At 38.4% G+C, this 20,974-nt stretch overlaps 4 protein-coding genes across 6 annotated transcripts in view; 1 reads left to right on the top strand and 3 right to left on the bottom strand.

Annotated features, from left to right (window-relative positions):
• Positions 1 to 238: 238 nt before the first annotated feature.
• On the bottom strand, positions 239 to 3,671 carry trmo (tRNA methyltransferase O). The gene is made up of 6 exons (XM_074698794.1): positions 3,504 to 3,671; positions 3,118 to 3,275; positions 2,357 to 2,531; positions 1,730 to 1,887; positions 885 to 1,511; positions 239 to 731 (listed from the first exon to the last, which is right to left on the bottom strand). The coding sequence occupies exons 1-6, from the start codon at positions 3,590 to 3,592 to the stop codon at positions 511 to 513; spliced, it is 1,428 nt and encodes a 475-aa protein (XP_074554895.1). The 5' UTR covers positions 3,593 to 3,671; the 3' UTR covers positions 239 to 510.
• Positions 3,672 to 4,869: 1,198 nt separating this feature from the next.
• Positions 4,870 to 7,268, bottom strand: hemgn (hemogen). 2 transcript variants are annotated; one of them, XM_074663924.1, is made up of 4 exons: positions 6,880 to 7,268; positions 6,401 to 6,479; positions 5,314 to 5,957; positions 4,870 to 5,165 (listed from the first exon to the last, which is right to left on the bottom strand). In XM_074663924.1, exons 1-4 carry the CDS (start codon positions 6,941 to 6,943, stop codon positions 5,053 to 5,055), a joined length of 900 nt encoding a protein of 299 aa, XP_074520025.1. In that variant the 5' UTR covers positions 6,944 to 7,268; the 3' UTR covers positions 4,870 to 5,052. The 2 variants fall into 2 exon arrangements, with proteins under 2 accessions (XP_074520025.1, XP_074520015.1); XM_074663914.1 differs by having other exon boundaries at positions 4,872 to 5,165; positions 6,389 to 6,479; positions 6,880 to 7,267.
• A 2,414-nt stretch (positions 7,269 to 9,682) lies between these two features.
• anp32b (acidic (leucine-rich) nuclear phosphoprotein 32 family, member B) lies at positions 9,683 to 15,348 on the top strand. Its single transcript, XM_074695443.1, has 7 exons — positions 9,683 to 9,909; positions 12,383 to 12,532; positions 12,650 to 12,772; positions 12,931 to 13,123; positions 13,300 to 13,421; positions 14,160 to 14,226; positions 15,069 to 15,348. Exons 1-7 carry the CDS (start codon positions 9,856 to 9,858, stop codon positions 15,149 to 15,151), a joined length of 792 nt encoding a protein of 263 aa, XP_074551544.1. The 5' UTR covers positions 9,683 to 9,855; the 3' UTR covers positions 15,152 to 15,348.
• Positions 15,349 to 17,456: 2,108 nt separating this feature from the next.
• coro2aa (coronin 2Aa) overlaps positions 17,457 to 20,974 on the bottom strand; it is a 38,195-nt gene continuing 34,677 nt past the window's right edge. The window contains exon 12 of one of the 2 annotated variants that reach the window (XM_074695093.1): positions 17,457 to 20,508. In XM_074695093.1, the coding sequence (XP_074551194.1) occupies positions 20,353 to 20,508 (156 nt within the window). In that variant the 3' untranslated portion in view covers positions 17,457 to 20,352. The remainder of the gene's footprint in view (positions 20,509 to 20,974) is intronic. The other variant, XM_074695084.1, reaches the window with a different exon arrangement.

Here is a 20,974-nt window from a genome sequence, read left to right as displayed (position 1 = left end):
ATTGTCTTTCGGCAAACTGCTGCCCCTACTGGACGTAAAAATAATGGCTGAGAAGCGCTCGTGTGCTGTCATGGTGCTGTCTTGTCTCTGGTGTGTCCAGGTGCATTATGTGGGAGAGAAAAGGACTAATCCTTGTTACACACATCAAGGTTACTACAGTTCTAGGGTTTTTGTGTTCAAATAAAACATAAATGTGACATGTTTCCAGATCATGAGCACTAAAGAAGCAAGATGCGGGTTTGGTAGTGCTGAATTTTTTATTATGAAAACTTAAAAATTCACCATTTTTTTCATCTATGACTGAACCATGAAACCAAAATGAACATTTAATCGCCGTCTGTTAATCTTTACAGCATGCAAGAGGAGATAAAAATGACAGCTATTAGGTCTGTAAAGATGTATTGAATCTAATGCAAACATAACTGTAGATTCAGATGTGATTGATTCAAATTAAGTCTGAAAAATAAAGCTAGCAGGCGAAATGCCCATTTGTCAGATATGGACATTTTTTCAGTTTTTCACAAGCCGGACCTGCAGCACCTCAGCAAAGTCTCGTCCGAACCAGCAAGTGATGTCAGCTGTGTCTAGGGTGAAGAAAAAGAGTTTGTCTCTGCAGCGTGTCCTCCTGTAGACTGAGCGAGGGTCTGCTGATAGCACACCTCTGATGGCAGCAGCAGCCTCTTCTGGACCTCCCAGGAATCTGAACCGTGGCCGATCACTCTGAGTGGGTCCTGTGTCACAAAAAAGTTGGATTCTTTTTTCAAAGGCAGTGTGGCCATTTATGTAATTTTTTTATTTTTATTTACCTCTTCAACAGCACTCTCTTGTGGGGAAAAGATAACATCACATGTTCTCTTATGGTGTCTTTAGGCTCACTGGCTTACCTGAAAGGTGAGCAGGAAGAAACTCTGCTAACTCCCTCTCAGCATGAGGAGTGAATCTCACATCCAGGCTCCCAGCAGGAGGCTCTCTGATCCAGCCAGCAATGGTGCTGTAAGCCTTCTCTCCATAGCAAGGGTTGTCCAAAGTGGGCTCCATTGGTTTTGTTTTCTGAAACTCTAGAACGTGATCCCCTGTCTCATGACTCTGCTGGCTAATTACGCCCTGAGTCACAAAACTCTTAACCTCTCCCAGCACACTGTGGAAGTCTTTGGGAAGGGAAAACTGAGCAACACTACCTGTTGAATATTCATATGTACTACAGGTTTCAAGTTTTTCTCTTGAGGGCACAATCTTCAAATTATCATCATCATCTACATCATCACCATCTGTTCTTTCACATTTCGAGCCTGATTGAGTAATTATTTCCATGTTTTCATGGAGGTTTAGTATATCTGTCATCTCATTGTGTGGCACAGCAGTTGAATGTAGTTGGTTTGTGTTTGAATCATTAGGCTCTGATTTCATGACCATCCTGGTTTGAGGGGAGTCATACTCTGGGATGTAGGGTTTGATGTCCAGAACTGGGGTACCAGCAATCATGTCAATGTCTGACAGATGTACTGTATCACCTAGAAGAAAAAAACAGAGCATTTCTTTCAAACCAGTTGAGGATTATAAGGGTTGTATCAAAATAAACAAACAATCAGATTTTTTTAGTAAATGAAATGTTCCCTCATCTAGTCTCAGATTTTTAGTTCACATTCTACTTCTTTTGCACAGTTTCCTCACAAAAAGAAAAGTAGAGCACATTTAGAACTTTAACAGACATTTTAGGATCAACACTCACCCATAATTTTATCAAGTTTAGCCAGAGTGAGACCTAAAGCATTCGGTCTGTGTGGGCTTCGCGTTGAGTACACGCCAACTCTCTGCCCGTTGAGTCGAGGAGGCTTCACTTTGGCCTTGTAACTCATGTGCCCGTTTTTGTGAAAGAGGAAGATAATCCTGTGTAGACCAAATGAAAAAAAACTGGATGAAAAATAAATAAAATGGATGATACAATTTTTAAGATGACGTTTCATGCAAGTATGTAGTTTTGGATGTATTAAGCTTATGGGAAACAGGCACAAAATCATCAAAATGCTTTTCAGAGCATTTATCTATGAAGACGAGAATGCAATTAGTTGAAATGACACATGCTGAATGTTTTTTTTAACTTCCTAAATCATTATTTTCAAATGTTTTGTACTTTTTAACATTATTTTTACCTCACTGTTAAAGCTTTCCAAACTCATATTGAGCACTATGAACAGATAGCATTTTTATAAGTAGATATATTATTGTCCCGCCTGAGTCAATGCACCAGACTGCAACTACAAACTTTTGTTTTCATATGTAGACAACAGAAATGAGAAGTTCAGAACTTAATCATGAAATTAACTCTTAACTAACACACAAACTGCATGTGACCTACCATACATGAGAGTACTGTTCCAGGCCCACAAGAGCGTGCTCAGGGTTGTTGAAGACACTCTGCTGAAGCTGCAGTTCAGCCCTTGAAGGGCCACAAACAGTTGGCTGCCTTGGGGTCCCATTCTTCATAGTGAAACAGGAACTTATGTATCCAATTGGGGCTGTCTGGATGTTTCCTGAAAAATTCCAAGTTTTAAGCTGTAACTGTTCAGGACACGTTGGATATTGTAACAGGGAAAAAAAAGGGTTTTGTAATGTTATTATGTGCATATTTACAGGTGTTGTACAAAAAGACTGTCTTCTTTGCAAAAACTTAATTTGGCTTTGAAAAAAACAATTTTGGGAGACTCAAGAGTAACAAATTTGATAAATGCTGCAAATGATGGATTCCGTTTACTAACCCATAGGAAAAAAGATTTAGTTTTTGATAAAACTCCCTTGGTTCTATGCGACACATAGGCTTTTGTTTCTTCTTATTTTTTTATCTTTTTGTTTTAATTGCCTAATTTGGGGTTTGAAGGGGAAAACTATTCTGCAAAATGGTTGAGACATGTTGACTGTCATTGAAAATAAAAAGAATATTACATATACAGACACAGTTCTAAATAGAGTTTCGATTGATGAATTGCTATGAACTACCACAACACCTCACGTTGAATAAGAGCAACAAATTCAGATGTTTACCTATTTGTTTTAGTTTGCACAATAAGGAATTACATTTACTTCATAGTCATGATTTTAAGAAGCACTTTTAACAATTACCTTGCTCCAAAGCAGCTTGAGGTGATGGCACTGAAGGTGGTGGTTGTGAAGATGGTACCTTTTCTGTAACGGCTTCAGAAAGTCCAATCTTTGACACCACTGACTGAATGGCTGTCATATGTTTGCGATTAGCTCTAGTTGCACTTTCCAACATCTGCCTGTTAAAGAAGAGGAGACAAGTAAATATAGTGCACGATATCCAGTGAAATATGATTTAATAAAGGGTTACGATTGTCACATCGTTAAAAAAATAAATAAATAAATAAATAATTGAAAAAAAACTAGTAAATTCAATAGATTAGAGTAAAAGTCCAACTCTCCGTGTGATAGATGCCGAACGAGACTTGTGTTGAATATGCCATGTAGTCATTTTGTTGTGGTCATACCTCAGGTTCTTGATTTCTTTCCTCATCACAGAAACCTGCTCAGTCAGTTTGATAACGTTCACGCAGCAGTTGTCACATAAAGGACCCATTTTAGTGCAATGAGTGAGGAAAACAAATCCACAGCTGTACACTCGTTAGCTGACGGGACGTGTGTATACGGAAGTACAATCTGCACTTCCTTCCTGTTGTCGAGGGTTCACGTTTAAACAGTGTACGGATACCACCAAAGTAGCAGGGACTTTTGTAAATCTCTTCAAATTCATGTTTCGTGTTCTATAGCATCAAGTTTTTTTCACTTGCGATAAAAATGCAGAAAACGTTTTTTTCAAAAGATAAAAGTCAAAGTGAGTCACTGAGAAATTTAGGTCTGTAATATGCGCTTTACATCAGCAGAGGGCAGCAACGAGTCGTATTACGGTGATATTTTCATTTCCTTTTCTTTTAAGTTTTATTTTAAAATGTACTTATGGACGGAAAACGAAATGTTACAGAACATAAAACAAGAAGAATGTGCGAAACAAAAACATAAATGAGCGAATAATTAATGAAAGGGTAACAATCACCTCAACAAACACATCAGACAAGCTCAACCTGTCACTTCTACAACTTTGTTTATTGATTTATTCATTCATTCATTTATTATATTTACTATTAAAAAGTGACATACAGATCCCAACTGTTAAATTTAAAGATTGGTCTATATTATTCAGTGCATTTTACTTTGAACTCATTACCAACATCTTCACTAGGCTATCTGCTAGTTGTTGAAGTTCATACCATCTCAAAAGGTCTTTGTTGAATCACTACTCAACTTTTTTGACCAAAAGAAAAGCGAATTAGTTATTAAATTTAAAAAGGGAAACATAAAGAACTATTTTTAAACAACATTTTTAAACACAAAGGGTGATCTATGAGTGTACAGCACAGGAAGTTATGCAGCAGACACACAATCAGGAATCAGCAACATAAAAATAGAAAATTAGAATTTATACTCGCTTTAAAGAAGGGAATATTTCTAAACTTTAAAGATCCATCCTCATATTCCTGTAAATGTTTAATTCAAGAGGGAGTTCACTCAGATTCCCTCCACCAACTCAAACAAAATCTTTTTATATTGATTTTAGTCCATATAGATATCACATTGACTTTTAGCATAGCTAACGTTATAGATTAAGGACTCAAAGATAGATGGCATGTGATTACTAGCTGTGCATTTTATTAGGTGAAAAACAACTTTCAAAAATTCAATTGAATAAATCAACAATTACAACATCATTAACAGTGATTTGTACTATTTATTTTAAATAAAAGCAGTGAAATTTGCTGTTCAGTAAATGCAAAATATAAAATTCAAGAGCTTTAGCTTAAGCAACATAAAAATAAATAAGCACACAGGTTTGTTCTGAATTCTCAGTTCATCAGAGGCAATGCATATGCTTGGCTTCAATGTTTCCTTTATTTAAAAGGCTGCTTATCAACTAATGTAAGTATAAAAAACAGATTCAAACTGACAGAAAAAGAACTCTGACATGTATGTTCACAGGAAAAGTTAAACTGAATTTCCAGGGAGATACTCTGGTGGAGGAGGCTGCGAGGACAAAGTTGGAACTGAGAATATTTTACTTTGTTCAGGTGCACTGAAAGAGGGCGTCCCACTCAGATCTAAAAAAAAAAAAAAAAAAAAGAAAAAAAGAGAGAGAGACAAAAATGCAAAGACAGTTTATACCATAAAAGACATTATTAAAATCAATATTTTTTACTTATGTTATTCCACATCTTTCATTCATTGAGCTTTAAATCTCCTCATTACCCTCGTCATCTTGTTTTTCCTCTGAAAGAGTGATGTCTTCCTCCTCATCTGGGCCCAAGTCCTCAATGATGACCTTGTTTAGGGCCTCTTTGCCTTGTGCCCCTGTGTAGGGGGTTTCCACTTGAGCAGGAGCTGACTGAGGGCCAGGAGCAGCAGGAGGGACAGGGATTTCGACAGGGACCAGGCCTGGTTCTTTGACTAGGTCTTGGTCTGAGGCAGGGACTGGAACAGCACCTGGAGCTAAAGCCAAAACTGGAGCCAATTCTTGGATAGGGATCTGAGCCGTATCCAGAATTTTAGTGGAAGAGGGAGATGGGCCTGAGGGTGAAATGAGAGGTGGAGTTGGATCACCTGGAGCTGGAGAGGTCAAAGCAGGACCAAAGACTGGGTTTTGGAAGGATCCAAACAGTTGCAGAGGAGCTGGGGCAGCAAGGACAGAGGCTGGCTGTGATTCCAGAGAGCCTGATGTTTGATCCGGTGTGACTTCTGCAGGCTCTGGCAATCCGATTGGAGCTACCTGAGGCACTGCCACCTCTTCCTGACTGACAGATATCTCTGGCGTTGGCTCTGTCTTCCTGGGTCTCCCTCTTCTTTTTGCACCACTCTTGTTTTCAGCTCTTGGTCTTTTTCTCTGACTCTCCTCCCTTGAAGAGTACAATAATTGTAATCAACAGCAGTGGACATTGATACTGATCCTTGTGATTCTCTGGAAAAGCTAGTGTACAAAGTCCTTGACCTGTATCTGGGGCGTCAATAGAAACACCAGTGCATGCAACCTTTGCTTTCCTCTTGCTCCACATTCAATATAAACGGACAAGTGATAAGAAACTGATAATGTATTGAGACTGAAGAGTTCAGACTCTTGCTGGGTAGGTCTGGTTAAAAAAAAACTCATCTAAACATTCTTTATTGATGTTAACATAGCAGTTTTTCACAATAAAGCCTCTTCAGACTTTGTACAAGCACTGATATTGTTAGAGCTTGACTACACTTCAAAACTGTAAGTATAACTCCAAATCAATGTAGCTAGAGATGTAGGTCACTGCACTTAAGTTGTGCTTCATTATAACTTTACCCAAAAACCCACTGGTTAGTCTCCTTTGCTTCTGCTTCAGCCTTCCTCTTCCTGAGAAGATCCCTGTCCCGCAAACGTCGACGGATCCCTCCTGTAAACAGAGAGCCATGCAGACAAACTATTTTTGTACAAGAGCATGCTTAAAGACAGACAAAACTGTGTTTTGAACATGGCTGAAAAAAGTGAGAATTTAACAGCACATAAATACCCATTGTGTGGCTATTATTCCCTTTCACAGACAAACTAAAGATTCTGACAGAAATATTTCTCCTTATGAGTTCAAAGTACTATTACACAGAAAGACTATGCTTGTCTCTTCTTTTGTAGCAACAAGGCCCAGATGATTCAAATATCTGTGTCAAACAAAAAATTCAAACACCACACAGAGTGCAAATGCATTACTGACTACCTCCACATTCTATGATGGGAAAGCTGAAGCACTTTGTTTAAAAGAAAAAGAAAAGTGAGAAATAAAAACATGAAATTTTAACCTTGGTCCTCTTCAGGATTTTTATATTCCAGCTCTTGGTTCTCTTGTTGTGAAGTCCCCTCCATTCTGGGTCCTGCTTTGAATGAAGTCAGTCATTGACGGCGGGAAAGCAGAGAAAAGAAGGCAGAATAACTTGTGACTGTTTTCTATTCCCACCCCTAAGAGAATTATCTGGTTAACCATTACCATAGTGCTGGGAGAGCTCTTGCAGCTCTGGTCTTATCATATTTGTAAAGCTGTAGTGTTTGGCACAGTGTTGAGCAGGAGAGAAAAAAAAAGACTGAGGCAAGATTGTGTGTAGGCACTGTACAAACGTATGTGGTTAGAGGGAAAATTAAAAGAAATTGTTTGTTTTGCATGCATGTCTATGGGCAAAATTGTTGCTGCTGCATAAAAAGGAAAAAATATTATTCTGAATTTAGATGATTATGCAATGTCTAAGTTGACTGTCATTCTTGAAGGCGTTTTTTAGAGTTAATAAAACTATTATCATTTAAAATACAGAAGACAAAGCTATACATCTTGATTTCTACTTGTATCAAAAGATCAGGAATCAGCAAAGGAATGTGAGTGTATACTGATCCTCAAATAGAGAAAAGATGTATAGTTAAAATGAAGTTACTATAAAGTCTTAGAAAATGCAGATGCAGAACAAGACCGATTTCAAATGATGTTAAAACAAGAAAAATAACAATTATGTGACAATTTTGATAATTGTGCGCCCATGTATCTGACGCCATTTCTGTATCTGTGCAATAATATGACTGAAATACAGCTTAATAAAGTAGGCAGCATAAATAACATAATACGGTGTACTTTAATATTGTACAGTGTAGTTTGGAAAGCAGTATGATTTTTTAATCAACAATATGGCACAATACATGGCACAATTATCTTAAATATTAAACATCATTGGCAGCATTGCAAAGTAAAGAACACTATGAAGGCAAAGATACTAAAAACACAGTTTTTTAATTATACTTCGATATACTTGTAACTGATAAAACACTGTGGTGTGAAAAACTTTGAGTGGATTTTAATATTGAAACGACACCAGATGAATTGATAATGCCTGTCTTTCAAAGTAAAGGGGAATGAACCCATCTTATCTCATACATGGAAAGTGGCTCTGTCGGGGTGTGTTCTCAATCTCCTCACAGCACATTGCGCCCTGATGCGTGTGTTTAAGCCATTCAGAGAAAAGAAGCAGTCCAGCAGAGTAAATAACACCCAACTGCCGATTGACTCCAGTGCTGAAGGGGGAATGTTGAGGGTCTCTTCTTGGTTTCATTCACATATGCCTGTGTTGAAGGGGTTTGTTGCTATTGAAGCGCGTGCACACACACACACACTCACACGTATGCCAGAGACTGCACGCCAAATCTTTAAAAATACAAAAACAAAACATCTGGTTCATGTACTCTTTAAGTGTTGTGTCATGTAAGAAAATTTACTGCAGCAAATATACTCCATCCCTCATTTTATCATGACCAACCATAGGAGAAAGGCCCCATTTTCTGAGCACACCATTGTACCCATTTAAGAATGATTGACACAAAATCACTCAACCTGACTGTCTTGTATTTTTTTGAATGATCTCCAGCATCAATGTTGCCTTCCGGCTAGTTAAAAAGCCATTTGGACACAATAACGAGCAACTGCTGAGTATGAATTTCCTCCCAAATTACAGATTATTATCAGTTTTTCTGTTCTACCAACAAAGGCAGAGAAAATTGTAGTTCACACATGCTTTTTGTTGCATAATGAAACTCAGTCTTTAGAATTCAAAGATATTACACTGCCATCTTCTGGTGTGCACTTTTCACTACCAAGCACTGATTTAAAACTGCTAAGCTGTTAAGTCTTTGGATGTATAATTGGATGAAAACACCAATATTGAAGGTTTTGCTCATGTGTTTTGTGTGTTTTGAGGTGTTGTGTGGATCCTGTCTTAATATGTCAAAATGTTTGCCCTTTAACTTATTCTTTGATTGAACCCATATTTTTGTTGTGAAAAAGCTCATCATAGGTACTAAATTATATTTCAACTTGTAAAAACCAACATATCAAACTCAGCAGAGTTCCAGTCGAGGGTTCTTGTGCCACAGGAAGTAAAGTGGGGGTGGGGTAAGAGGGGGATGCCCTACTCCACATGCATCCACAATACTCCCTTTACTGAAAATCAAACACACCAACCCCTCATTTCTAGCAATGTGCTCTGAACGAGACTGAACACATTGGCGTTTATAGACCACAGGTACAACAAAAAGTATTCCATCTGCACTTTATTGATAAAAAAAAAAAGGCACAAGGGCTATCAACAGTTTTGAAACGAAAACAGAAAAACCAAACATGTGCTAAACAAAGAACAGATTCTTGCTTCAGAGCTCAACAGGTCTAAGTTTTTAGCAATACTGTGTCTTTGTGGTTATAGATCTCTGCTTAACTTTTACGCTGGGTATCGTGCAATAATAATAATATGATATGGAACATGTTTTTAAGTAATAAACTTTACAGAGATAAGCAGGTAGAAAAAATGTTAACATATGACCTACTTTATTGATGTCTGCTTGTCACACGACATTATTAGGGTTGAATGTACACATGTGTAAGTTGTTCTTTTATCAAATAAATCTGACTTGAACTAAAAATGGCTATTTTTTTCACAGGAGATAGTACAGATCTGTCCTTGCAGAAATAAATTGCACCACAGCACTGTTTCGGGGCAGCGTCATGTTTTGTGACTGCAATGCCTTCATGGAGGCGATGGGCGTTTCTGGACACAGATGGCGCTGTTGAGCATATATTTTGTTTCAGTCCCGTTTCCCTCCATGGTTTCTCCTCTCTCCGACTAACTTAGCGTTTGGCTCAGTTCATTATACAGTCCTATATTCTCCCTCCATTAGGGCATCTCTGCCTCTGGACTGAAGATCCCAGCAAAACCCCAGAGAGAAAAGTTAAACTTTCATAGGGCACGATGGACATGACAAAGAGGATCAGCTTGGAGCGAAGAAACAGGACACCGTCTATTGTGAGTCGTGCTTTTTAAAACCAACCCTTAGTTTTCTTGCTAGCTCTATTAGCCAGCTTGCTACTTTTTCGCTTTGCGAGTGACCTGTGTGGCTAGCGTAATGGTGACCACATGGGCTTTGGATTGTGTTACTCGTTTATTATAGGGCGTAAAGCACTCGCACAACAAGCCTAACCCGTTATAATGTTCGGCATTGGGCGTATAACGGTAACAAGACGAGAAACGCTATATTCAGACGTTACTTTGAAACGGTGATTCCTCAGCTTGCTGGCATTATTGCAGTGCTTTAACCGTTTCGCAGCCTCCTCGGTCAGTGGTGAACACACGATTCAGCTTGAGTCCACATTTGTAGCACAATTTCTAAACTTCTTTTTTCCGCTGATATGAGAGGGAATGTGCTTCCTGTGCCGCGTTTGGCATTCGCAGAGAGGTATATTTAATACAGACTTTGGAAGCCATGTTTGTTGCTAGCATAACTGCTAATGGGGCGCCTTTTCATCACAAATGTTCTTTAAAACTCCCGAAACGTTGTTGCAAAAACGGCTTTAGTCCACGTCTAAACGGGCGACCATCGATCACGAGTTATGTGTTAGATTTTATACAGAGTACATCAATATCAAATGCACAAATCTAGCAGCGACAACAAAAAAACAGTCACTTGATCCACTAGTCATCCATACCATAACCATATAATGATGAGAAAATAAAACACCAACCAGAGACAGTTGATATTTGCTCCCACTAGAACAATTAATGAACTATCCTCGTATTTGTGGTTTCTTTTGAGCGGTGTTTAAGTTGTTGCGATACGCAAGTTTTTAAAGGGAGTGTGCAGCATTTTTTTTCTCCCCCAAAAGCTTCAACACTTATGCAGCAGCTATATTTCCATTTTTTTCCCATTACATTAACCTCAAACAACCCCTTCCAACATCTTCTAACCCAGTGCTTTAGATGAGTCTCAAACGACATGATCATTCAGACAGCAGCCACCTAACTTAGTATTTTGTTCCCGCCATATTACCCCCTTCGCAACACAAGGCAAAGACAAAACGTGTCAAATTGTACTCTTGATACAAAAAAACAATGGTCTGTCCCACTAAGAAACGCCATCAAAGTTTATGTTGGCGTTGCTTGCACCTAGACGCGAAGAATTGTCGGCCAGCAGCTTCATAAACTGAACCATGCTGCTTGAATGACACGGAGATCCGGTGCACCCCGCCTGATGCGTGGGCAGCCGAAAACTCGACGGCCGGCGTTTCCTCTCGACTCATGCACGACAAAAAAATTATCTAACACAAAAAATAACAAAAGCAATGTGTAATTGACGTTAATTACTATTTCTTCAAAGCAGTTTAGCCGTCGAACTGTTCGGGGAACTGCAAACGGCATCTCAGAAATCGCCATGTTGTCATTCTGTCGTCTTTGAAGCTCTGGGAGAAAGGAACTGTCTCCATCTTTGTTTTTACTAAATTTCCGTTCTCAACATATTTCCTTCGCCACTTCGACCTGAAAACGACGTTGTACCCTGTAACAAATTGCCATTATCGGTCGTTCGCTCGACAAGTATATTCCACTTCCCCAAGTGAAAGCTGGTTTAACGAAAAAAGAAAAGCTTTTCTATGGGTGTATTCGCAATCCTTTCCGTTGCTGTTGGGTTGGTTAATGGCGGGGAGACAGACCTCTGGAGCTGCTCCTCTACCGCACGGCAGCGTTTAAAAGGGGCAATGGCTAGCTTGTAGCAAGCTAGCTCACTAAAATCATTGCATTTGTCATTAGTGACTGCATCAGCAGGCCATGGGAAGCTACTGCTGCACTCATCCTCGTTTCAAAGACGTCAGTTCATTGACTTGTGCGCCGTTAGAAACGAGACACACACTTGTTTTAGAAGGAGGCGTAGTACTCTTTTCAGTGTTTTTTCCAGAGAAATCGTGATCTATCAGTTTTGAATACAACTTTTTTTTTTTTGCAACATATTGTCTCAACACTGAATTGCGCAACTAGTGTTAGCTTTAACGGACTCAAAGTAACTCCGCCTTCAGACTTGTTTTTCCAAACATTTCACAGAAAATAACGTTACCAAATGTCTTTTTGTTCGGCACCCATCACTGTTGTTAGTCAGTCTGTTCTCTGGATCTTCTGTTACAACACATGTAAACAAATTGATATTTTTGTTGTAATTAGTTGAAACAATACCATAAATTTGGTTTATGTCACATTAAATTTTAATAAATGTTTTACTTTTATGATGGGTTATACAACAAATAAAATAAAACATTACGGTTAAGCATCAAACTTAGTTTAAAAAATAATATCAAACAATGTAAATTGCAAATTGAAAAAGAAAATATGAGTTTGACTGCTTAAAAGCTGTGAAGTTGTAAACCGTTACAATTGGCAAGTTTCCAGGATGAGGTGGAGAGTGACATGACATGACAACTACATTTTTCATGTGATATTCTTCTCTTTACTACAGATACGGGAACTTGTGCTTGATAATTGTCGATCACATGAAGGAAAAATTGAAGGCCTCACAGCTGAGTTCGTCAACCTGGAGTTCCTGAGTTTGATAAATGTTGGCTTAATTTCAGTCTGTGACCTACCTAAACTAGGAAAACTCAAAAAGGTAAATTTTTACATCTGTATAATTTTTTTTCTTGTTTCATCCTAAGACATCTATAACAAGAGCTATTCGTGATGACCACCAAATCTGATAACACATGTCCTTTCACTTTCTTTTCAGCTGGAGTTGAGTGACAACAGAATCAGTGGCGGCCTTGATGTTTTAGCAGAGAAACTACCCAACCTCACACATCTAAACCTGAGTGGCAACAAATTGAAAGACATCAGCACATTGGAACCATTAGTATGAACTATCCTATTTTTCTAATTTTTGCTATTGCTGTTTTTTGCAGTTTATTTTATTTGACCTCATTTATGTGATACATACATTAACAGAACTTACTTAATATACAGGTTACTCAGAACTGTGTCATCACTGTTCATCTTTTGTTTCCTCAACAGCAAAAACTGGCTTCCCTGAAGAGCTTGGACCTCTTTAACTGTGAAGTGACAAACCTGAATGACTACAGAGAGAGTGTGTTCAAACTGCTGCCTCAGCTCACCTACCTGGACGGTTATGACGTTGAGGACAGGGAAGCCTCTGACTCTGACGGAGAGGTAGATGGAGATGGTGTAGATGATGATGAAGATGAGGGTAAGATGTTCCTGCTGTACTGGTAATCTTCTTTCCTCATCTCTGCCGCCAAATAGAGAATGACTTATTGCGACAGATTGAGAAAATGTTTTCAAGGCAACAGTGTGTGATGTATTTGTAACAGCTGGACTGAATGCTACCCTTTTTAGCTCATTATTGTTGCTTTTGTATTGCAGAGGGAGAAGAGGAGGAGGATGAGGATGGTGAGGAAGAGGATTTCGATGAAGAGGAGGATGATGAAGATGAAGATGAGGTAGAAGGAGAAGAGGATGAGGATGAGGTCAGCGGAGAAGATGAGGTAACCTCCCTTATGGAACGTATCTGTTCACTTATAGAAATTTTGCCCCTCACACTGAGTCTAACATTTCAATAGTTATCACATATTATTTAATCAAATTTACAAATTAAAGTAAAAAATGAATAAGATAAACATAAATTTAAGATAACGCTGAACTTTCTCTCTCACGCGTGTTATGTTTGTTTCTTGGAGGCTGGGTCATAGTGTAAATGTTCTTACCCTTTGATGCAGTCAGATAAAGATCAAACAAACTCTTGGCTATGCCTAGCGTTAGTGGTGCCAACTCAAGAATGGAAACAATGTATTTTGTAGTTTTTTGTGTATAATACAATGAAAAGCAAGTCAAAATTGTGTATTAGAGGCAAACGTCTAACTAACATGAATCTGGTTCTGTCTGAGGTTTCTGCCTGTTATAGGGAAGTTTTTCCTTGCCAATGTCATTTGCTAAATGCTGCTAAGTGCTGTACTCTGTGGGTTAAGATGAGATAAGACTCTTTATCTTGTCTTGATGTCGGGTTTCTGTTGATAAAATTTTATTAACACCAATGAGTCTAGACCTTTGAGATAACGCTTGTTATGATTTGGTGCTATACAAATAAAGATTAATTGATTTATTAGTTGTAATTGTCCTTTTGTCTAAAGCTTGTTCATTTATCACAGTTCTGTATAGTAGAACAGAGTAATATTACAGCACTACACATATTTTTTCCCCATTTAACCCCATTTTCTTTGTCCAAGGAGGAAGACTTTGGTCAGGATGGGGAAGTTGATGATGAAGATGATGATGAAGATGAAGATGATGATGGTTAGTATGGTTATAAATACAGGGTTTCCCTAAAACTTGCTTCATCACAGTTAACAAAGACAGTATTACTTCCTAACCCTCCACAAGGTCAATTGCATTAAATATCTCTAAAAGGTGGGACATTGCTTAAGCACCCTTCCATACTAGAGGATGGGGTAGAAGGATAAACCAGAGTTTTATAAATTATGTCATGCAAATGTTCTTGATTATTTGCCATTATCAAGACCTGTTGTTAAAATGTAGAATAGAGAACTGTACAACCTGACTGTACATATAAATATGTATCAACCCAGTCAATTATGGTGTCACCAACAACACAAGACGAGGGCAGAAGCTGTGCTTGCATTAGACTACAATGCGTTTTAGCCAGTATTTCATTCAAGGTGCAGCAAGAAAAGTAACATAATAAGTTAGCCTACTTAAGCACAAATGTCAGTGAACCTCTCAAACGAGGTGAGTTACCTCAAGAGAGCTCACCAACCAGACATATACCGAGAAACTTGGTAGGACTGGTGTTATCACCCTGTTCATCCTTAACCAGTTTCTACATTTCAGTAGTTGTGTGTACCTGACAGCAGGTATTATCATCTGCTCAAGTTACAGTTTTCATTCATCATGAGATGAAGTCCAACTCCACTCATGTTTTCAAATTCTTTCATTTTTGCTGCTATAGAGATGAGACCTGAACATACTGTTGATAGGTTTGAGACAAACCCTGTGACTGAAGCAGATAACTAATGCCAAAAACACAACAGCCACTGGGTAATGCTAACCAAGACTGTTTGGGAGATAATTTCTGCTGCCTGTTTATCCCACACTGAGTTCCTTTTTTTTGCCCTCAGAAGCAGAAACCGGCAAAGGCGAGAAGAGAAAGCGAGACCCAGAAGATGAGGACGACGATGATGACGACGATGATGATGATTAAAAGCAAAACTGAAAACGAGAGCCTACCGAGTTACCCCTCCTGGCCCATATCGTCTGCCCTCCCACACTCTCCTAAAACTCACACCGCCTTTGTAATCCACGTCTACATCCCCCCCAGCTCTAAGCTCTTTTTATGGAGCAAGACTGAACCAGATGGGTGGGCCAAGTGGAGCTGCCCCTCCCTCTTTTTGTTTCTCCCCCATGGAACTGAGAGCCACCCAACACTCTCCACCTCACCCACCCCACGGCCTCCCGAGGTTCTCAGGCAGCCCAACACTCATCATTCCACTATTTCACTGTCAAACCCTCTTTACGTATTCCCCGTGTGAGGACTTTGGGACTGGTATCTAGTTTTGGGTCTGTGCTTTTAATATTTTGTTGGATGAATTATTTTTTGTTGTTATTATTTCTCATTTTTTGTCTTATTTTTTTCTGTTCCTTATTTTTCCCAATAAAATTATTGCTATAGCAGCTGTGCAACCAGCAAGCCATGATTTTTCGAGTGGCTGCCTGTTGCACAAATCAAGGTTGTAGCTACATTTTTACTTTCTGTATGACAAAAAAAACAACTTTGTAAATAAAATGTTAACATTTTGGGCTTTTTTTCTATTTTCCTCCCTTGCTTCTCTGGTGTTCCCAAATCTGTTTTTTGGCTTTAGAACAGCTGAAGACAGGGACTTTGGAGAGAACATAGGACTAAAGGTAATGAAGACTACAGCTTTAGTTCATGGACTGCACTTTTCAGCTGCTAAGCCAACCAGTGCTTAGGGCCCAATTTTACTAAAGAGATTTCCAACAATCAGTCATAACATGATGCTCAGCCACCTGATAGTGTGTAGCCACCCCTCCCATCAGGTCAGGGTTAAAACTGTCCTGACCCAGTGGCAGTGCCAGATACCACAAAAAAACCTTCAAAGGCCTAGTGGAGTCCAAGACGTTGGAAACAGATCCTTAAAGTCTTTGAAGCTGTTAAGTGGGCCTATCATGCATCAGACTAGGTTGTCCGGCACATCCCACAAAAGCTTGACTGGAATGAGATCTGGGGAACTTGGAGACCAAGTCATCACCTTAAACTCATCTTCCAGATGACCTGCCAGTGTTGGATGCTCAAAAGTGCATTCAGAATGAGATAATGAGAAATGGTAAAAAAAATAAGAAAAATAAGAATGTAGAAAATAAGAACTAAAAAAGTTAGAAATAAAGAGGAGCAGCAGTAGCAGGCAGCCTGTGCAACTGACACATGTGCACTGATGTTGGGCACTTTCCCCAGAGGTCTGCATCAGCTAAAGGGCCCTATACACAATACTTGATGCTCGTGCTCTGGCACCTTCTCAAGTGACCAGCATTAAGTTTTCCAGTAGCATAAACACAAGTACCTCGTCTGCTGGATCAGACTGCATTGGCCATTCACCAGGGTTTCCTCTATTTACTAAATTTGTCAGGTAGTGACTTCAGCAGACTGTGAACACCCTACAAGAGTCTTAGTTTCGTAGATGAAATGAAAATTGTTTCATAATAACAGGTCTCGGGGAAAAGATAACATTTTCTACATATAAAAAAACTCATATTTTTTTCCCTGCCTGTTATTTCCCTCGACTTTGCAGCTCTAAATGAACATACATGTTGTCACTGTCAACAGTTACCTGAGGACACTAGGAGACCACAAGCAGCAGCTTCTCTTTCAAGGATAGAAAAATGGATATATATTTAGAAAACATGAATGTAAGGGAAAGTAATGTAAGTGTTGCTCCAGTATAACATTAGAGATTGCCAAGTTGTATATGCTTTACCAGCAAAATGTTTCTGGAATGGATTAATTTTGTTCTGCTCATTTAGCCTTTTGAGAAGTTCTATACTAAGCATTAATTACATTAATAACAGAATGACAAATAAAGAAAAAAAATAATTTATTACATGTTTTAGAGCAGAGGAATAATGAATACTATACCATAAAATTGAAGCTATTCATCATGTTCATTATTTATCTCTAAAGTTTAGGGTGACACAACTTTCCCTCCCCCCAAACACTTTGTGGGCCTTTGTTTATGGTCTTAAACAACATGTGTTCTTGAACTAGATTTTCATTAATGAGTGACTTTTCCACAGTATTGTGCACAAGAATCAAAAGATACTGATCTGTGCTTGTTCAATTTACTGACTGTGCGTTCATTACTTTGTTGCATCACTCTAATATGATATAGCTTTAGATTAGTGAATTTTATCAAACTACAAATACTGAAGCAAATTCAACTTTTGACATTTAGGAAAACAGCTAAACTCACAAAACAGATGCTGCAGGGGTCATTATCAGGTTTGGGGTCCTTTATTTTGTTTGAAATGTGAAATATTGCACCTTGTATTTCCCATAATGCAATCAGGACATGATATATTGAGGCTGAGTAACACCATAATTAAATGTACCTCAAAGTGTCACCCTTTTGAAGCACATGTCTTAAAAAAAACCCCACCATATTGTCCCTTTAAAAAGTAGAAAGTAAAAAATCCTGACTAACTCAGTCAGGTTTTGTCTGTCCAACCTGTCTTGGCCCTGTGTTGTTCTGGATTTCTAAGCAAGTGCTTTGTGAGCAAGCTCATACAGGGTAGCCTAACAGGCTTTTCTGTCAAAATATGTTACTCAGGGTTGTCTCACTAAAAAATAACACAGACTAGTTCCTTGTTGTTGCATTGCAAATGCAAACATTTTTACTGGTTGTTGGTCGCTTCTTATTTTTTCTTTTCTTTCTTTTTTTATGCTTTTTATAACAATGAGCACAAAGATAGCGAAATGTAAAACAGTAAGAAAGTATATGTGATGTTAGCAACACAAAACACATTTAAAGGGCTGAATAAGCTGCAATGTTCATAAAGCTGAATGAAGCATTTATTTGGGGTGGAAGCTGCATCATGAAATTTGATGACTCATTACTTTTTTCCCTTTTTTTACACGCACAATTTGGCAGGCATGTTTTCAGTTACATTTCAGACAAACCATTTCAGTATCAGAAACAGTTTTAAAATTTAAAATACAATTTTATGGGTATGCAAATAACCCCGTGAATCAAATCTTGACACATGGGCATGACTGATCTCTGTGTCTGAAAGGGAGCTAACCTTTTACCTTAAACTGTTGTGATGCCAACAAACAACCTAAAAGTTTGAACTGAAACACACTGTAGGGCTGCTTTGGACTTGTTCATCAGGAGTACTACTAGTTGTACTGGTAAAAAACTTAGACAAAGTAAGAGTGGTTGCTTCTAGACTAAAGTCCACAAGAGATGTGGTGATGCTAGAACTTTCCTGTCAGGGGTTAAAGGTTCACACCTGTGTTGAGGCCAGTGTGTGAGTGTTAATCTTCACTGGGTGATTATGCCTAAGGCTACAGACATGCATCTAAATTTGAGCTGCAGCAAACACATCAAAAAATCAAATGCTATATAGTTGGTTTGCTTCAATATCTGCTTACTGGATCCTCTTAAAATGTAGAGAAAAGTCAAAGTAATGTTTTATCTTCAACTGTGTTAGAAGGCATGAGTTGAAAATAACAGCCCCATTTCATGAGAGAAATAGTTTTGATCGCACAGTGAATTCCATATTTCTTCTTCTTTATGCTCATTTTCTATTTTAACATTGTCCTTTCTTTTATCACCTCATTTCAGCCTCTAAAACAGCTGTTGTCTCTTGCAGGCCCAACAATAGCAATTTACAATCCAGCAATCCACTGCTACCCTGCAACACAGGAGATGTACCAATTGGTGATGTCACAGTTTAGGACGATTGTCTCATTCCAGCGTTACTCCAGCAGACAGCTTCCTCACAGTTTGAAACTCTTCCTTTGTTTCATACTGATGTCCAATATTGTACACAATATTTGTTAGCAAAATATGGGAAGCACAATACCCCCTTTCAAATGTTTACATGAGAGAAAATAAATATAATGCTAACCTCTGTACTACCACTGGGATTTCACGTGGTGAGCCAATGTCAAATCTGAAATATTTCATGAACAGTCCCCAACAATCCTCCTATCTGTGCCCGGACTTAAAAGCCCAGTTGGTGTGTAAAACTGCTTCATTTTTCTGCTTGATCTTGGTCAAACTAACTGACACAGCTGTGCTAGATTAAAAAAAAAGCTATCTTGATGTTAGAGCTTTAACAAAAGACAAATTGCCATCTCACAGTGTGTTCAATCATTCCTCTCATAGCATGCTCAAGCTATCACTTACAAAAACTGTTCATATCTTATCATTCTCTACAGATGCATTATTTGCTTAGAATAAGAAAAGAAAATCATGTGTTGTTTTAGATTTTTTTTGCAGGAATTGGTCAACTTAGGGATATACATTCAGAACTGAAAACTCAGACAACTTGAGCTTATCTGTAAAGCAAAGTGTTGTAAAACTTCCGTTTAAAATTATTTCTTCACAGAGACCCTGGGAAGATAAGCATGAACTGTCCTTTTTGCATGATTTTCTTCCAAAAAGTTACAATTGCAAATTCAAAGACTTGTAAAACAGTTTTTTTTCTTAAAACAAATACAAAATTTGAATTAAAAAGGTGCTACATTGTGTTGCTTGATGCCATCCAACAAAAATAGGCTTTCCACTATTTTTTCCAGTCAGCCAAAATAAAAGCAGAAGCAGCTCAAAGGAGTACACATACACAACTGGGATTGTTCATTTTTCATTCATATATATCACTTTCATTCAATCACACATACATTAAAATACCACAGCCACGATCTCTGCTTACAGTAGTTTAAATATTTATGGTAGGAGAAAAAAAATAAAATAAAATTTAGTGTTATCATACAATCGCACCAAACGTCTGTTTCTGCCCTGCAACAATTTCAAACTACAGATCATTCAGCCAGGACACAGACATTCTTCTTACTCTCCGCTACATAAGAGCATAAAAAAGCTAGAAATGACAATAAACTTGCATAGCTGTGAAGCATAAAAAAGAAACTTCAATAAAGAAGGTAAAGAGGTGCAAAGATTTTGAAAAGAGTCAGTGTTGAGTGTATGTACATTTAAAAAGAATATGTGCATCTCGTGGACAGAACAAAAACCTATGAAATCCCCCTGTGCAGTAAGTATTCAGGCTTGTTAGAGGATAAAAAGTTAGTCAGGACCCTAAGAGGTGGTTTGAAATAGGGGTTTTGTTTGTACAGTAATGTGTGTGTTCAGGTGATGAATCAGCAGGTCAAGGTAAGTCTGTGAGTGAGCTCTGAGACTGAGACTGGGAGTTTTTAATGTTCTTAATCTCCAGCTCCAGCTGTTTGACACGCACATCCCTCTGTTGAAGAAGCTCCCTCAGTCGCCGGATTTCCTCCTGCTGCTTGTGGAACTTCAGGCGCAGCTGTAGACAAAGAAAAAAAACACGTCATGTATCTGTGTTGCAAATAAAGTGCCACATATACAACATTTTGTTTTTGTCATACTCCATTTAATCAAGACTTTCTTATAACTGTTGAGATGTCATAATCCAGATGTGAGGAGCCGTGATGTGATAGTCAGCTGTAATTATCATTGTGTACTCTGCAATACTAAGCGCCAACACTGGTGATTAACCAAACTGTTGGCATGGGAACACATCCCACACAAAAGGCAAGAAGAAAAATTTCCTTGTTTTCTGTCCCTTGCTTCTTTCTTTGGATGTTTCTCATCCAGGCTTTGATCCTAACTGTGGACCTAGCTCCTTAAAGATGCTTTGAGGAGGATCTGCTTTAATTGGACTGCCTCGCCGCCTTCTGGCCCAGAGCCTCACACACACTGTTGTAAAAACGTGACTTTTAACCAGACGTGTTTGTTTTGGAACTAATTTT

The sequence above is a fragment of the Halichoeres trimaculatus genome, unplaced genomic scaffold (assembly GCF_033239565.1).
Source record: "Halichoeres trimaculatus isolate MK-OKI-2021-1 unplaced genomic scaffold, fHalTri1.1 fHalTri1_scaffold_2, whole genome shotgun sequence".
Lineage (NCBI taxonomy): Eukaryota > Metazoa > Chordata > Actinopteri > Labriformes > Labridae > Halichoeres > Halichoeres trimaculatus.
Note: the sequence above shows the minus strand (reverse complement) of the source record. Positions and strands in the feature narration are given on the sequence as shown.

Coding starts and splice junctions, on each gene's coding strand:
- trmo (XM_074698794.1), bottom strand. CDS start 3,592: ATGGGTCCTTTATGTGACAACTGCTGCGTGAACGTTATCAAACTGACT. Junction 3,276..3,503: donor AAAGAAATCAAGAACCTGAG/GTATGACCACAA, acceptor CTTCTTTAACAG/GCAGATGTTGGAAAGTGCAA. Junction 2,532..3,117: donor TCAAGCTGCTTTGGAGCAAG/GTAATTGTTAAA, acceptor GGAATTTTTCAG/GAAACATCCAGACAGCCCCA.
- hemgn (XM_074663914.1), bottom strand. CDS start 6,943: ATGGAGGGGACTTCACAACAAGAGAACCAAGAGCTGGAATATAAAAAT. Junction 5,958..6,388: donor ACTAACCAGTGGGTTTTTGG/GTAAAGTTATAA, acceptor GTACTCTTCAAG/GGAGGAGAGTCAGAGAAAAA. Junction 5,166..5,313: donor GGAAAAACAAGATGACGAGG/GTAATGAGGAGA, acceptor TTTTTTTTTTAG/ATCTGAGTGGGACGCCCTCT.
- anp32b (XM_074695443.1), top strand. CDS start 9,856: ATGGACATGACAAAGAGGATCAGCTTGGAGCGAAGAAACAGGACACCG. Junction 13,422..14,159: donor AGGTCAGCGGAGAAGATGAG/GTAACCTCCCTT, acceptor TCTTTGTCCAAG/GAGGAAGACTTTGGTCAGGA. Junction 14,227..15,068: donor TGAAGATGAAGATGATGATG/GTTAGTATGGTT, acceptor TTTTGCCCTCAG/AAGCAGAAACCGGCAAAGGC.